This window comes from Pan paniscus, chromosome 5 (assembly GCF_029289425.2).
Source record: "Pan paniscus chromosome 5, NHGRI_mPanPan1-v2.0_pri, whole genome shotgun sequence".
In the NCBI taxonomy this organism is placed as follows: Eukaryota; Metazoa; Chordata; class Mammalia; order Primates; family Hominidae; genus Pan; species Pan paniscus.
Window position 1 is genome coordinate 58,268,870 of NC_073254.2, and position 16,874 is coordinate 58,285,743.

The following is a 16,874-nucleotide window of genomic DNA, read 5'->3' on the forward strand; positions in this document are numbered from 1 at the left end:
AATATTCCTAGCAAAGAGGGAACGGCTCTCAGGCCCTGTCCGCACGTAACCTCACTTTCCTGCTCCCTCCTCGCCAATGCCCCGCGGGCGCGTGTCTCTGGACAGAGTTTCCGGGGGCGGATGGGTAATTTTCAGGCTGTGAACCTTGGTGGGGGTCGAGCTTCCCCTTCATTGCGGCGGGCTGCGGGCCAGGCTTCACTGGGCGTCCGCAGAGCCCGGGCCCGAGCCGCGTGTGGAGGGGCTGAGGCTCGCCTGTCCCCGCCCCACGGGGCGGGCCGGGGGCGGGGTCCCGGCGGGGCGGAGCCATGCGCCCCCCCCTTTTTTTTAAAAGTCGGCTGGTAGCGGGGAGGATCGCGGAGGCTTGGGGCAGCCGGGTAGCTCGGAGGTCGTGGCGCTGGGGGCTAGCACCAGCGCTCTGTCGGGAGGCGCAGCGGTTAGGTGGACCGGTCAGCGGACTCACCGGCCAGGGCGCTCGGTGCTGGAATTTGATATTCATTGATCCGGGTTTTATCCCTCTTCTTTTTTCTTAAACATTTTTTTTTAAAACTGTATTGTTTCTCGTTTTAATTTATTTTTGCTTGCCATTCCCCACTTGAATCGGGCCGACGGCTTGGGGAGATTGCTCTACTTCCCCAAATCACTGTGGATTTTGGAAACCAGCAGAAAGAGGAAAGAGGTAGCAAGAGCTCCAGAGAGAAGTCGAGGAAGAGAGAGACGGGGTCAGAGAGAGCGCGCGGGCGTGCGAGCAGCGAGAGGGACAGGGGCAAAGTGAGTGACCTGCTTTTGGGGGTGACCGCCGGAGCGCGGCGTGAGCCCTCCCCCTTGGGATCCCGCAGCTGACCAGTCGCGCTGACGGACAGACAGACAGACACCGCCCCCAGCCCCAGCGCCCACCTCCTCCCCGGCCGGCGGCGGACAGTGGACGCGGCGGCGAGCCGCGGGCAGGGGCCGGAGCCCGCGCCCGGAGGCGGGGTGGAGGGGGTCGGGGCTCGCGGCGTCGCACTGAAACTTTTCGTCCAACTTCTGGGCTGTTCTCGCTTCGGAGGAGCCGTGGTCCGCGCGGGGGAAGCCGAGCCGAGCGGAGCCGCGAGAAGTGCTAGCTCGGGCCGGGAGGAGCCGCAGCCGGAGGAGGGGGAGGAGGAAGAAGAGAAGGAAGAGGAGAGGGGGCCGCAGTGGCGACTCGGCGCTCGGAAGCCGGGCTCATGGACGGGTGAGGCGGCGGTGTGCGCAGACAGTGCTCCAGCCGCGCGCGCTCCCCAGGCCCTGGCCCGGGCCTCGGGCCGGGGAGGAAGAGTAGCTCGCCGAGGCGCCGAGGAGAGCGGGCCGCCCCACAGCCCGAGCCGGAGAGGGAGCGCGAGCCGCGCCGGCCCCGGTCGGGCCTCCGAAACCATGAACTTTCTGCTGTCTTGGGTGCATTGGAGCCTTGCCTTGCTGCTCTACCTCCACCATGCCAAGGTAAGCGGTCGTGCCCGGCTGGCGCCGCGGGCCGCTGCGAGCGCCTCTCCCGGCTGGGGACGTGCGTGCGAGCGCGCGCGTGGGGGCTCCGTGCCCCACGCGGGTCCATGGGCACCAGGCGTGCGGCGTCCCCCTCTGTCGTCTTAGGTGCAGGGGGAGGGGGCGCGCGCTAGGTGGGAGGGTACCCGGAGAGAGGCTCACCGCCCACGCGGGCCCTGCCCACCCACCGGAGTCACCGCACGTACGATCTGGGCCGACCAGCCGAGGGCGGGAGCCGGAGGAGGAGGCCGAGGGGGCTGGGCTTGCGTTGCCGCTGCCGGCTGAAGTTTGCTCCCGGCCGCTGGTCCCGGACGAACTGGAAGTCTGAGCAGCGGGGGCGGGAGCCAGAGACCAGCGGGCAGGGGGTGCTCGGACCTTGGACCGCGGGAGGGCAGAGAGCGTGGAGGGGGCAGGGCGCAGGAGGGAGAGGGGGCTTGCTGTCACTGCCACTCGGTCTCTTCAGCCCTCGCCGCGAGTTTGGGAAAAGTTTTGGGGTGGATTGCTGCGGGGACCCCCCCTCCCTGCTGGGCCACCTGCGCCGCGCCAACCCCGCCCGTCCCCGCTCGCGTCCCGCTCGGTGCCCGCCCTCCCCCGCCCGGCCGGGTGCGCGCGGCGCGGAGCCGATTACATCAGCCCGGGCCTGGCCGGCCGCGTGTTCCCGGAGCCTCGGCTGCCCGAATGGGGAGCCCAGAGTGGCGAGCGGCCCCCCTTCCCCCGCCAGCCCTCCGCGGGAAGGTGACCTCTCGAGGTAGCCCCAGCCCGGGGATCCAGAGAACCATCCCTACCCCTTCCTACTGTCTCCAGACCCTACCTCTGCCCAGTGCTAGGAGGAATTTCCTGACGCCCCTTCTCTTCACCCATTTCCTCTTTAGCGTGGAGAGAAGCCCCTGTCACCCCGTTTATTTTCATTTCTCTCTGCGGAGAAGATCCATCTAACCCCTTTCCGGCCCCAGAGTCCAGGGAAAGGATGATCACTGTCAGAAGTCGTGGCGCGGGAGCCCACCGGGCGCTTTGTCACATTCCACCGAAAGTCCCGACTTGGTGACAGTGTGCTTCCCTTCCCTCCCCAACAGTTCCGAGTGAGCTGTGCTTTAGCTCTCGTGGGGGTGGGTCAAGGGAGGATTTGAAGAGTCATTGCCCCACTTTACCCTTTTGGAGAAATGGCTTGAAATTTGCTGTGACACGGGCAGCATGGGAATAGTCCTTCCTGAACCCTGGAAAGGAGCTCCTGCCAGCCTTGCACACACTTTGTCCTGGTGAAAGGCAGCGCTGGAGCAGGTGTTTTTTTGGAACTCCAAACTTGCCCACCCAACTTGCTTCTGAAAGGGACTCTAAAGGGTCCCTTTCCGCTCCTCTCTGACGCCTTCCCTCAGCCAGAATTCCCTGGGAGAGGAGGCAAGAGGAAAGCCATGGACAGGGGTCGCTGCTAACACCGCAAGTTCCTCAGACCCTGGCACAAAGGCCTTGGCTACAGGCCTCCAAGTAGGGAGGAGGGGGAGGAGTGGCTGCCTGGCCACAGTGTGACCTTCAGAGGCCCCCAGAGAAGGACACCTGGCCCCTGCCTGCCTAGAACCGCCCCTCCTGTGCCCCCTGGCCTTGGAAGGGGTATGAAATTTCCGTCCCCTTTCCTCCTTGGGGCCCAGGAGGAGTGGAGGGTCCCGGGAGAATATTGTCAGGGGGAAGGCAGGGGGTGTCATGGGAATGGGTGAGGGGGCTGAGGTGCAGAATCCAGGGGGTCCCTGGAGGAGCCGCAGTGGTAAGCTGTCCAGCTGGAAGCCTGGTAACTGTTGTTTTCTCTTGAGAGGGGCTTCCTGTGACCTTGGCTGTCTCTGGGAGCAGGGCTGGGGTACCTGAGTGGGGTGCATTTGGGGTGTGTGGGAAGGAGAGGGAAAGAAAGATGGACAGTGGGACTCTCCCCTAGCAGGGTCTGGTGTTCCGTAGGCTAGAGTGCCCCTCTACTCTGCGAGTGCTGGGCGGGAGGGGAGTTGGTGAGAGCTGGAGACCCTCAGGAAGGGCTGGCAGAAGCCTTTCCTTTTGGGTACTGTCAGGTCCGCATGTCTTGGCGTGTTGACCTTCACAGCTTCTGGCGAGGGGAGGAATGATCTGGTGCGGGTGGGGAGGGTTAGAGGAGGCCTCAGGCCTAAGGTGGTGCAGGGGGCCCCCTAGGGGCTGGGCAGTGCCAAGGCATAAAAGCCTTCCCTGATCCCTGGTGGCATTTGAAGGTGCCCAGGTGAGAGGGGCTTGGCACCTCCTCACCCTGGGAGGGAGAAGAAACCAGGGAACAGGTAGGAGTGGGAGACAGGTGAGGCTTTGGAAATCTATTGAGGCTCTGGAGAGATTTGTGTAGAGAGGAAAATGTGGTTCTCCCCCAGGGTCTCCTCCTGGGTTTTTACCCTCTAAGCAACCTGTGGGCATGCTGGGTTATTCCTAAGGACTAGAAGAGCTTGGATGGGGGAGGGTGGTTGGTGCCCTTCGGTCCTCGGCACCCCCCTCCGTCTCCAACACCAGCTCACCCTGGTATTTGTCATGTCAGCAGGAGAAGGTCACCATGTTGTTTTTCTCGCCCCTAGTCCTTCCTTCCTGCCCCAGTCCAAATTTGTCCTCCTATTTGACCTTAGTACTTACCATGGCTTTGGACCAGGGAATCAGGGGGATAGTGAGAGCAGGGAGAGGGAAGTGTGGGGAAGGTACAGGGGACCTCGACAGTGAAGCATTCTGGGGTTTTCCTCCTGCATTTCGAGCTCCCCAGCCCCCAACATCTGGTTAGTCTTTAACTTCCTCGGGTTCATAACCATAGCAGTCCAGGAGTGGTGGGCATATTCTGTGCCCGTGGGGACCCCCGGTTGTGTCCTGTTTGACTCAGAAGACTTGGAGAAGCCAGAGGCTGTTGGTGGGAGGGAAGTGAGGAGGGAGGAGGGGCTGGGTGGCTGGGCCTGTGCACCCTAGCCCCTGCCCATGCCCATGCCTTGCTCTTTTTCTGTCCTCAGTGGTCCCAGGCTGCACCCATGGCAGAAGGAGGAGGGCAGAATCATCACGAAGGTGAGTCCCCCTGGCTGTTGGATGGGGTTCCCTGTCCTCTCAGGGGATGGGTGGATGGCCTAATTCCTTTTTCTTCAGAACTGTGGGGAGGAAGGGGAAGGGGCACAGGAATATAAGGATCAAGAAAGAAAGAGCTGGGCACCATGAGGTTCACCCTCAGTTTCGTGAGGACTCTCCGCTGTTCAGGTCTCTGCTAGAAGTAGGACTTGTTGCCTTTTTCTTCTGCTCTTTCCAGTAAAATTTTATTTGGAGAAGGAGTCGTGTGCACAGAGCAGGAAGACAGTGTTCAGGGATCCTAGGTGTTGGGGGAAGTGTCCCTTGTTTCCCCTAGCTCCCAGGGGAGAGTGGACATTTAGTGTCATTTCCTATATAGACATGTCCCATTTGTGGGAACTGTGACCCTTCCTGTGTGAGCTGGAGGCACAGAGGGCTCAGCCTAATGGGATCTCCCCTCCCTTCCCTGGTTTGCATTCCTTTGGGGGTGGAGAAAACCCCACTTGACTATGTTCGGGTGCTGTGAACTTCCCTCCCAGGCCAGCAGAGGGCTGGCTGTAGCTCCCAGGCGCCCCGCCCCCCTGCCCAACCGCGAGTCCGCCTGCCTTTTGTTCCGTTGTGGTTTGGATCCTCCCATTTCTCTGGGGACACCCTGGCTCTCCCCACCACTGACTGTGGCCTGTGCTCTCCACCTCTGGGGAGGGAAGGCCCTGGGGTCTTCCTTCCCGCGAGTTTCCCTGACCTAAATCTGGCGTGGCTGGGTAGTGGCCAGCAGTGGTGATGCCCAGCCTGTTCTGCCTCCTCCTTCCCCACCCCAGGAGCCCTTTCCTTGGCCTAGGACCTGGCTTCTCAGCCACTGACCGGCCCCCTGCTTCCAGTGCGCCACTTACCCCTTCCAGCTTCCCAGTGGTCTCTGGTCTGGGAGAGGCAGGACAAATGGTCTTTGTTTGCTGGAGAAAAGGTTGTCTGCGATAAATAAGGAAAACCACGAAAGCCTGGTTGTTGGAGTGTATGTGTGTGCTCCCCCAGGCAGTGGAGGCCAGCCCTTCTTGGAGGGGCGGCTGCCTGATGAAGGATGCGGGTGAGGTTCCCCTCCTCCACCTCCCATGGGACTTGGGGATTCATTCCAAGGGGAAGCTTTTTGGGGGAATTCCTACCCCAGGTCTTTTTACCCTCAGTTACCAACCCCTTGCCCAGGCCAGACCTTCCTGCTATCCCCTCCTGGGCCACAAGCCTGGCCCTCCTCTGTCCCAATTGTGATGAAGGGGCAGTTCAAAACTTCTTGATTAGTCATCTTCTCCCCTATCGACTTGGCTTTAAAAAATGACCTTTTCAGACTTCTGGTCTCGTTCACTCTTTTTGATGATGCTTTGCCGTAACCCTTCGTGGGTAGAGAAGGATTCTGTGCCCATTGGTGGTCTGGATAAAAGAAATAGAGACCTCACAGGAAGCAGTGGACTGGCCTGTTTCCCCACTGTTCTTTCTGTTTTCACACCTGTGGCCTTCTCCCCACCTTCTTCCCAATCAACCTGTTGTGTACATAGCCCCCCTCATTGTCCTTTATTCTTCTGGAAAGCAGACCTTGGAGGGAGGAGTGAGGGGGAGGCTCAGCTGTGGTCTCTGGGGGGTGGGGGTTGGGAGCTGGGGTGGAAGTCCACGAGGCATACACTTAAGATGCTTTGGTGAAGTTCTAAACTTCATATTACCCAGGCTGAAAAAAGAGCACTTGTTCCTAGGGCTGGAAATGGAAGCCAAAACACCACCTTTTCAGCCTGTTTCAGCATCTTTAGAGATCAGCCCAACCCACTTACACAGTTGAGCAGAGTTGGAGGCCTAGAGAGGGGAGGGACTGGCCCAAGGTCATACCAACTCATGGCCAGAGCCTGGGCCTCCTCACTAGCCAGGTGTTATTTCTTCCCTCTGTGTAGGGAACCTATTTCAGGGACAGGATTGCTATGTGGTAGTGGTGGTGGGGTGCGATAGGCGTGGCAGGCTGGGCCACAATTTGGAGTAGTCATGCCAGAGTCCTGCATTTATTTATTCTCAAGGGCCCCGCCCCTGTGGCCCAGAATTACCCCTTCATGCTCCAGTGCACCCCAGGCTTCACGGCCAGCCTGGGAAACTGTCTCTACCCTGGTCTCCCTTCAGATCAGCTTCTAGAAATGTTTCGTGGCTACAGTGGCAGCACTGTTTTTTCCATGATGCAAGCAGTTTGCCCTCTTGGGCGGGGTTATCAGTGGCTGGCAGGGCTGGCACAGCGTGTCCGCCCACTGCCACCTGTGGGTTCCAGGAGGGCCCAGCCCCTGTGCTGATGCCCACCACCTTCTCAGCTCATGTCTGGGGAAGAGGACTGGCAGGGGGAAAGGTGCCTCCTCCTGAAAGGTGCCTCCTCTGTTTTTGCCTAATATAGCCTTGGGAACACTTTGATGTCAGCTAATTCTGACTCCTTTACTTACTAGCTGTGCGGCCTTGGGGCAACTTACTTAGCCTCTTTGAGCCTCCTTTTCCCCATCTGTAAAATGGAATCTCAATAGTGTCTAATAGTACCATGTGGAGAAACTTGTGTGAGATGATAGCTGTGGACTACTGTACACAGTACTCAGGATGTAGTAAGTGCTCAATAAACAGCTGTTGGTATGGTTGACGTTATGGTAGTGGTTGTGGGGAGGACGTAGGAAACTGGAGACTAGCTTGGCAAAGCTGGCTCTTCCTCCTTTTAGGGAAAGCTTAGAGCATCCCCATGGGGTATACCCATACTCAAACTGTCCTCTGGCATCGAGGTTGGCCCAGGATTCAGTTCAGCTGTCACAGTGAGGTGGCGGGATCAGATGTGGCAGGCCATGTCCCTTGGAACTTGAGTACATCGTGTGATCTCTGGAATGAAAACAGGCCTTCACCAGTGTTGATGGTGGAAAGCTTAGGGAAGTGCTTCAAACACAGTAGGAGGGACTTACATTAGATTTTGGAAGGACTTGCCTGATTCGGAAGCTCCAAAGAGTGGCATTACAGAGCAGGGTGGAGAGAGGGGCTAGCCATCTTTTGTGTCGCCCACCGGGCTCATGTGTCGTCGCCTCTCATGCAGTGGTGAAGTTCATGGATGTCTATCAGCGCAGCTACTGCCATCCAATCGAGACCCTGGTGGACATCTTCCAGGAGTACCCTGATGAGATCGAGTACATCTTCAAGCCATCCTGTGTGCCCCTGATGCGATGCGGGGGCTGCTGCAATGACGAGGGCCTGGAGTGTGTGCCCACTGAGGAGTCCAACATCACCATGCAGGTGGGCATCTTTGGGAAGTGGGGCAAGGGGGGGATAGGGAGGGGGGTAACACTTTGGGAACAGGTGGTCCCAGGTCGTTTCCTGGCTAGATTTGCCTTGTCTGGCTCCTGCCCCTGAGTTGCACAGGGGAGGTATGGTGGGGTCTTGCCTTCTGTAGAGAAGATGCTTCATTCCCAGCCCAGGTTCCCAGCAAGCCCCAACCATCTCCTTCTCCCTGATGGTTGCCCATGGGCTCAGGAGGGGACAGATGGATGCCTGTGTCAGGAGCCCCTCTCTCCCTCTCTTGGAGAGAGTCCTGAGTGCCCCCCCCTTTGGGGGCTTTGTTTGGGAAGCTGAATGAGCCTGGTCCATGGAGAGTTTAAAAAGTCTTTTGGTGTTACCTGGTAATGGGGCACATCTCAGCCCAGATAGGGTGGGAGGGAGCTGTGAAACACAGGGAGGGGGTTGCTTTCGGGTATCTACTAGGAGTCAGGGTGAAGCCTAGAGAGGATGAAAGAAGGGGAGGGGATGGGGAGTGGTAAGAACCTAGGATTTGAATTCCCAGCCTGGCCAACCCTTGCAGCCATGTCTTGGCCTCAAGTGGAACAAGGGCTCCTTGAGGCCAGCAGGGTTGGGGGAGTTGGGGTGGGCCTGAGCCTCTTTCCTGCTAGAGCTCTTGGTCCTCCCTGCCTCCACCACCCATCCCTGCTCTGCAGAACCCCTGGGTGCTGAGTGGCAGGAGCCCCAGGGTTGTCCCATCTGGGTATGGCTGGCTGGGTCACTAACCTCTGTGATCTGCTTCCTTCCCTTCCAGATTATGCGGATCAAACCTCACCAAGGCCAGCACATAGGAGAGATGAGCTTCCTACAGCACAACAAATGTGAATGCAGGTGAGGATGTAGTCACGGATTCATTATCAGCAAGTGGCTGCAGGGTGCCTGATCTGTGCCAGGGTTAAGCATGCTGTACTTTTTAGCCCCCGTCCAGCTTCCAGCTATGTGACCTTTGGCATTTTACTTCAATGTGCCTCAGTTTCTACATCTGTAAAATGGGCACAATAGTAGTATACCTCATAGCATTGTTATAAGGATTAAACAAGTTATATATGAAAAGATTAAAACAGTGTTGCTCCATAATAAATGCTGTTTTTACTGTGATTATTATTGTTGTTATCCCTATCATTATCATCACCATCTTAACCCTTCCCTGTTTTGCTCTTTTCTCTCTCCCTACCCATTGCAGACCAAAGAAAGATAGAGCAAGACAAGAAAAGTAAGTGGCCCTGACTTTAGCACTTCTCCCTCTCCATGGCCGGTTGTCTTGGTTTGGGGCTCTTGGCTACCTCTGTTGGGGGCTCCCATAGCCTCCCTGGGTCAGGGACTTGGTCTTGTGGGGGACTTGTGGTGGCAGCAACAATGGGATGGAGCCAACTCCAGGATGATGGCTCTAGGGCTAGTGAGAAAACATAGCCAGGAGCCTGGCACTTCCTTTGGAAGGGACAATGCCTTCTGGGTCTCCAGATCATTCCTGGCCAGGACTTGCTGTTTTGGTGTGTCAGGGGGCACTGTGGACACTGGCTCACTGGCTTGCTCTAGGACACCCACAGTGGGGAGAGGGAGTGGGTGGCAGAGAGGCCAGCTTTTGTGTGTCAGAGGAAATGGCCTCTTTTGGTGGCTGCTGTGACGGTGCAGTTGGATGCGAGGCCGGCTGGAGGGTGGTTTCTCAGTGCATGCCCTCCTGTAGGCGGCAGGCGGCAGGCGGCAGACACACAGCCCTCTTGGCCAGGGAGAAAAAGTTGAATGTTGGTCATTTTCAGAGGCTTGTGAGTGCTCCGTGTTAAGGGGCAGGTAGGATGGGGTGGGGGACAAGGTCTGGCAGCAGTAACCCTTCAAGACAGGGTGGGCGGCTGGCATCAGCAAGAGCTTGCAGGGAAAGAGAGACTGAGAGAGAGCACCTGTGCCCTGCCCTTTCCCCCACACCATCTTGTCTGCCTCCAGTGCTGTGCGGACATTGAAGCCCCCCCCCAGGCCTCAACCCCTTGCCTCTTCCCTCAGCCCCCAGCTTCCAGAGTGAGAGGATGCGGAAACCTTCCTTCCACCCTTTGATGCTTTCTCCTAAGGGGGACAGACTTGCCCTCTCTGGTCCCTTCTCCCCCTCCTTTCTTCCCTGTGACAGACATCCTGAGGTGTGTTCTCTTGGGCCTGGCAGGCATGGAAAGCTCTGGTTCTCTTGAAGGGGACAGGCTACAGCCTGCCCCCCTTCCTGTTTCCCCAAATGACTGCTCTGCCATGGGGAGAGTAGGGGGCTCGCCTGGGCTCGGAAGAGTGTCTGGTGAGATGGTGTAGCAGGCTTTGACAGGCTGGGGAGAGAACTCCCTGCCAAGTACCGCCCAAGCCCCTCCTCCCCAGCCCTCCTTAACTCCCACCCCATCCTGCTGCCTGCCCGGGGCTCCAGGACACCCAGCCCTGCCTCCCAGTCCAGGTCGTGCTGAGCAGGCTGGTGTTGCTCTTGGTTCTGTGCCAGCTCCCAAGGTAGCCGCTTCCCCCACACCGGGATTCCCAGAGGTTCTGTCGCAGTTGCAAATGAAGGCACAAGGTGCCTGATACACAGCCCTCCCTCCCACTCCTGCTCCCCATCCAGGCAGGTCTCTGACCTTCTCCCCAAAGTCTGGCCTACGTTTTATCACCCCCGGACCTTCAGGGTCAGACTTGGACAGGGCTACTGGGCAAAGAGCCTTCCCTCAGGCTTTGCCCCCTGCCGGGGACTGGGAGCCACTGTGAGTGTGGAGACCTTTGGGTCCTGTGCCCTCCACCCAGTCTCGGCTTTCCACCAAAGCCTTGTCAGGGGCTGGGTTTGCCATCCCATGGTGGGCAGCGTGAGGAGAAGAAAGAGCCATCGAGTGCTTGCTGCCCAGACACGCCTGTGTGCGCCCGCGCATGCCTCCCCAGAGACCACCTGCCTCCTGACACTTCCTCCAGGAAGCGGCCCTGTGTGGCTTTGCTTTGGTCGTTCCCCCATCCCTGCCCACCTTACCACTTCTTTTACTCCCCCCACCGCCCCCGCTCTCTCTCTGTCTCTGTTTTTTTATTTTCCAGAAAATCAGTTCGAGGAAAGGGAAAGGGGCAAAAACGAAAGCGCAAGAAATCCCGGTATAAGTCCTGGAGCGTGTACGTTGGTGCCCGCTGCTGTCTAATGCCCTGGAGCCTCCCTGGCCCCCAGTACAACCTCTGCCTGCCATTCCCTGTAACCCTGCCTCCCTCCCCTGGTCCCTCCCTGGCTCTCATCCTCCTGGCCCGTGTCTCTCTCTCACTCTCACTCCACTAATTGGCACCAACGGGTAGATTTGGTGGTGGCATTGCTGGTCCAGGGTTGGGGTGAATGGGGGTGCCGACTTGGCCTGGAGGATTAAGGGAGGGGACTCTGGCTTGGCTGGGCACCGATTTTCTCTCACCCACTGGGCACTGGTGGCGGGCCCATGTTGGCACAGGTGCCTGCTCACCCAACTGGTTTCCATTGCTCTAGGCTTCTGCACTCATCTGGAAGCTGAGGGTGGTGGGGAGGGCAGACATGGCCCAAGAAGGGCTGTGAATGACTGGAGGCAGCTTGTTGAATGACTCCTTGGCTGAAGGAGGAGCTTGGGTGGGATCAGACACCATGTGGCGGCCTCCGTTCATCTGGTGGAAGTGCCCTGGCTCCTCACAGAGTTGGGGCCTCTGGAGGGGAGCCCCCTATTCCAGCCCAACCCATGGCACCCACAGAGGCCTCCTTGCAGGGCAGCCTCTTCCTCTGGGTTGGAGGCTGTGGTGGGCCCTGCCCTGGGCCCTCTGGCCACCAGCGGCCTGGCCTGGGGACACTGCCTCTGGGCTTAGCCTCCCATCACACCCTACTTTAGCCCACCTTGGTGGAAGGGCCTGGACATGATGAGCCTTGCACGGGGAGAAGGTGGCCCCTGATTGCCATCCCCAGCAGGTGAAGAGTCAAGGCGTGCTCCGATGGGGGCAACAGCAGTTGGGTCCCTGTGGCCTGAGACTCACCCTTGTCTCCCAGAGACACAGCATTGCCCCTTATGGCAGCCTCTCCCTGCACTCTCTGCCCGTCTGTGCCCGCCTCTTCCTGCGGCAGGTGTCCTAGCCAGTGCTGCCTCTTTCCGCCGCTCTCTCTGTCTTTTGCTGTAGCGCTCGGATCCTTCCAGGGCCTGGGGGCTGACCAGCTGGGTGGGGGTGCAGCTGCGGACATGTTAGGGGGTGTTGCATGGTGATTTTTTTTCTCTCTCTCTGCTGATGCTCTAGCTTAGATGTCTTTCCTTTTGCCTTTTTGCAGTCCCTGTGGGCCTTGCTCAGAGCGGAGAAAGCATTTGTTTGTACAAGATCCGCAGACGTGTAAATGTTCCTGCAAAAACACAGACTCGCGTTGCAAGGCGAGGCAGCTTGAGTTAAACGAACGTACTTGCAGGTTGGTTCCCAGAGGGCAAGCAAGTCAGAGAGGGGCATCACACAGAGATGGGGAGAGAGAGAGAGAAAGAGAGTGAGCGAGCGAGCGAGCGGGAGAGCGCCTGAGAGGGGCCAGCTGCTTGCTCAGTTTCTAGCTGCCTGCCTGGTGACTGCTGCCTTCTCTGCTTTTAAGGCCCCTGTGGTGGGCTGCAGGCACTGGTCCAGCCTGGCGGGGCCTGTTCCGAGGTTGCCCTGGTTGCCTGAGTGGTAGGCTGGTGTGGCTTAGTGTAGTGGTGTGGACGCAAGCTGTGTGTTGTGTCCTGTGGTCCTTCTGCTCATAGTGGCTGTTGGTCCTGATGTTATTACTACCTCTGGTAGTAATGCTGAGAAGCTGAAAGCCGATTCCAGGTGTGGACAATGTCAACAAAGCACAGATGCTCTCACTGGGGCCTTGCCTCGGCCCTTTGAAGTCTGCATGGCTGGGCTTCTCACTCACTCAGTGTTTCTTGATGGGGGAAGGAATTGAGTCTCCCACTTCAGACTGGGCCTCCCCGAGGAAAGGGTTGTGTCTCCCCACTCAGACTGAAGCTCCCTGAGGGTAGGGTTGTGTCTCTCCCCTCCGACCGGGGCTCCCTGATAGGGCTGTCTCCCCGCTCAGACTGAGGCTCCCTCAGGCCAGGGCTATGTCTCCCTCCTCAGACTGGGGCTCTGAGGGCAAGGGGTCTGGCTGTTCGTTTAGGATGGGGCAGTTTTGCCTGCACACTGAAGGAGCTGTAGCATCCAAGAATACTAGATACCTTTAATCCTCCACCAGTCATGGTGACAACCCCAAGCAGCCCACACATTTTCAAGTGCCCCCAGGATGCGTGGAGGGAGGGGTCTGTGCCCATTCTCCTGACATTAGACTGTCAGCTCCGTAAGCCCGGGCCTGGTTTACGTACCTTTGTGAGCCCCGGGCATCTGTACCTCTTTCCTTTGCCCATATTGGGGACCAAGGAAGTGTCAAGTGCATGAGTGAATGTGTGACTCAGTTCAGAGGGTGAGGTCAGGAGCACAGGGTCGGGACAGGTGGCTGGCATCTTTTAATACCTTAGCTTATGTTCTTTATACCAACTTGGCCTGTGCTCAGAGTGAGGGAGGCCCTGGGGGTCAGGGTAAGCGTCAGTCAGGGAGGCAAGACTTTGTGGGGATTTCCTAGACAGGGCCAAGGCACCCCCAGCTCACCCCGAGGCTGCGTTAGGGAAGTCCTTGGAGTGTCTCCCCTCCCCCAGCAATGTTCTCGTGGCTTGTGTGTGCTCAGGGGATGCTGGGAACCAGGCCTGGGTAGTTGGTGTGGGGTGCTGTCTGTCTTGGCCCTATGTGAAACCAAGAGGGCGTATATTAGTGCTGGGGTGGGGGCTCTGCCTAACTTCAGGGCTGGATGAGGGGAGTCTCAGTTCCCCAGGGGTCCTTGGGAAAGATAAGGGACTTGACATTTTAGGGTTTTTAGGTGATTATTCTGCTGATGGGGGTTTGTGTGAAGTGACCTGGGAGCTAACTGAAGTTACTCTAACCTCCCAATACCTTTACCCAACCCCCAAGCTGGCTGTATCTGGGAATATCAGTTTCCAAAATTGGAGGCTTAGGACTCCGTTTCGGGGCTCCCCAGAAGGGTAGGGCCTGTTCTGCCTCCTTCTCACAATCACCCAGGGGCAGGGGCATGCTGAGAAAGTTCTTGGAGGCCCCCTTTGCTTCAGCTGGAGTAGTGAAGCCGCCGAATTGTCTCTCCCCATCCTAAGTGAAGCAGCATATTTGAAAGGAAAGACAACCTGTTACCTGGGCCTACAGCCTCCAGGCAGCTCAAGAGAGATGAGGCCTACAGCCACACTGGGAGGGGACATGGGGAATGGAGATGGTCCCTCACCTTCCTGGGGCCTCCTGCTCTACGCTACCCCCTCGGGAGCCTCCTGTCCCCAGGGCAGGCCCTTGCCATTGTTGGTCATCCGGCCAAGCCTCTCTGCCTCAGGCGTTCTCCCAGATGATCTGCCCACTCTCTTCCCCACACCAGCCCCTAGAGACTGAACCGAAAAACCTCCTCAGCAGGGAGCCTCTTCTGATTAACTTCATCCAGCTCTGGTCACCCATCAGCTCTTAAAATGTCAAGTGGGGACTATTCTTTGGTATCCGTTCATTTGTTGCTTTGTAAAGTGTTCCCATGTCCTTGTCTTGTCTCAAGTAGATTGCAAGCTCAGGAGGGTAGACTGGGAGCCCCTGAGTGGAGCTGCTGCTCAGGCCGGGGCTCCCTGAGGGCAGGGCTGGGGCTGTTCTCATACTGGGGCTTTCTGCCCCAGGTCCACACCTTCCTGTCCTCTCTGCTCTTATGATGCCGGAGGCTGCAGTGACCCAGGGGCCCCCAGGAATGGGGAGGCCGCCTGCCTCATCGCCAGGCCTCCTCACTTGGCCCTAACCCCAGCCTTTGTTTTCCATTTCCCTCAGATGTGACAAGCCGAGGCGGTGAGCCGGGCAGGAGGAAGGAGCCTCCCTCAGGGTTTCGGGAACCAGATGTCTCACCAGGAAAGACTGATACAGAACGATCGATACAGAAACCACGCTGCCGCCACCACACCATCACCATCGACAGAACAGTCCTTAATCCAGAAACCTGAAATGAAGGAAGAGGAGACTCTGCGCAGAGCACTTTGGGTCCGGAGGGCGAGACTCCGGCGGAAGCATTCCCGGGCGGGTGACCCAGCACGGTCCCTCTTGGAATTGGATTCGCCATTTTATTTTTCTTGCTGCTAAATCACCGAGCCCGGAAGATTAGAGTTTTATTTCTGGGATTCCTGTAGACACACCCACCCACATACATACATTTATATATATATATATTATATATATATAAAAATAAATATCTATATTTTATATATATAAAATATATATATTCTTTTTTTAAATTAACAGTGCTAATGTTATTGGTGTCTTCACTGGATGTATTTGACTGCTGTGGACTTGAGTTGGGAGGGGAATGTTCCCACTCAGATCCTGACAGGGAAGAGGAGGAGATGAGAGACTCTGGCATGATCTTTTTTTTGTCCCACTTGGTGGGGCCAGGGTCCTCTCCCCTGCCCAGGAATGTGCAAGGCCAGGGCATGGGGGCAAATATGACCCAGTTTTGGGAACACCGACAAACCCAGCCCTGGCGCTGAGCCTCTCTACCCCAGGTCAGACGGACAGAAAGACAGATGACAGGTACAGGGATGAGGACACTGGCTCTGACTAGGAGTTTGGGGAGCTTCAGGACATTGCTGTGCTTTGGGGATTCCCTCCACATGCTGCACGTGCATCTCGCCCCCAGGGGCACTGCCTGGAAGATTCAGGAGCCTGGGCGGCCTTCGCTTACTCTCACCTGCTTCTGAGTTGCCCAGGAGGCCACTGGCAGATGTCCCGGCGAAGAGAAGAGACACATTGTTGGAAGAAGCAGCCCATGGCAGCTCCCCTTCCTGGGACTCGCCCTCATCCTCTTCCTGCTCCCCTTCCTGGGGTGCAGCCTAAAAGGACCTATGTCCTCACACCATTGAAACCACTAGTTCTGTCCCCCCAGGAGACCTGGTTGTGTGTGTGTGAGTGGTTGACCTTCCTCCATCCCCTGGTCCTTCCCTTCCCTTCCCGAGGCACAGAGAGACAGGGCAGGATCCACGTGCCCACTGTGGAGGCAGAGAAAAGAGAAAGTGTTTTATATACGGTACTTATTTAATATCCCTTTTTAATTAGAAATTAAAACAGTTAATTTAATTAAAGAGTAGGGTTTTTTTTTCAGTATTCTTGGTTAATATTTAATTTCAACTATTTATGAGATGTATCTTTTGCTCTCTCTTGCTCTCTTATTTGTACCGGTTTTTGTATATAAAATTCATGTTTCCAATCTCTCTCTCCCTGATCGGTGACAGTCACTAGCTTATCTTGAACAGATATTTAATTTTGCTAACACTCAGCTCTGCCCTCCCCGATCCCCTGGCTCCCCAGCACACATTCCTTTGAAATAAGGTTTCAATATACATCTACATACTATATATATATTTGGCAACTTGTATTTGTGTGTATATATATATATATATGTTTATGTATATATGTGATTCTGATAAAATAGACATTGCTATTCTGTTTTTTATATGTAAAAACAAAACAAGAAAAAATAGAGAATTCTACATACTAAATCTCTCTCCTTTTTTAATTTTAATATTTGTTATCATTTATTTATTGGTGCTACTGTTTATCCGTAATAATTGTGGGGAAAAGATATTAACATCACGTCTTTGTCTCTAGTGCAGTTTTTCGAGATATTCCGTAGTACATATTTATTTTTAAACAACGACAAAGAAATACAGATATATCTTAAAAAAAAAGCATTTTGTATTAAAGAATTTAATTCTGATCTCAAAGCTCCTCTTGGTTTCTCCTTCTCCATTGAATCCTTGCTCTAGACTTCCTCCCGCCCCCTTTCCCTCTTCCTTTGGGGAACATGGCATTTGTCTTGGGTCTGGGAAAGGTATGTCTAATGTGTAGGATATGGGGTGACCCACCTTGTTGTGCTGGGGGCAAAGTCCTTCCATTTTGGCTGAGCTGGTCCTGGGGGAACCCATCCATCCTGTCTTGATATAGAAGGTGGGAAGCTCTGGGAA

General features: G+C 56.5%; 1 protein-coding gene across 7 annotated transcripts; it reads left to right on the top strand.

Annotated features, from left to right (window-relative positions):
* The first annotated feature begins 316 nt into the window (after positions 1–316).
* Positions 317–16,634, top strand: VEGFA (vascular endothelial growth factor A). Of its 7 annotated transcripts, none has more exons than XM_063605286.1 (8): positions 317–1,455; positions 4,482–4,533; positions 7,610–7,806; positions 8,600–8,676; positions 9,029–9,058; positions 10,882–10,935; positions 12,107–12,238; positions 14,692–16,634. In XM_063605286.1, the coding sequence occupies exons 1-8, from the start codon at positions 1,390–1,392 to the stop codon at positions 14,711–14,713; spliced, it is 630 nt and encodes a 209-aa protein (XP_063461356.1). In that variant the 5' UTR covers positions 317–1,389; the 3' UTR covers positions 14,714–16,634. The 7 variants fall into 7 exon arrangements, with proteins under 7 accessions (XP_063461356.1, XP_057158490.1, XP_034818061.3 ...); XM_057302507.2 differs by having other exon boundaries at positions 318–1,455; positions 10,882–10,953; XM_034962168.3 differs by lacking the exon at positions 317–1,455 and adding an exon at positions 1,483–1,696 and having other exon boundaries at positions 10,882–10,953.
* Positions 16,635–16,874: the final 240 nt, after the last annotated feature.

Excerpts from the sequence above, each read along its gene's own strand:
- VEGFA (XM_057302507.2), top strand. The coding sequence starts at position 1,390 with ATGAACTTTCTGCTGTCTTGGGTGCATTGGAGCCTTGCCTTGCTGCTC. Across the intron at positions 1,456-4,481 it reads TCTACCTCCACCATGCCAAG|TGGTCCCAGGCTGCACCCAT; the intron begins GTAAGCGGTCGT and ends TTCTGTCCTCAG. Across the intron at positions 10,954-12,106 it reads CGGTATAAGTCCTGGAGCGT|TCCCTGTGGGCCTTGCTCAG; the intron begins GTACGTTGGTGC and ends GCCTTTTTGCAG.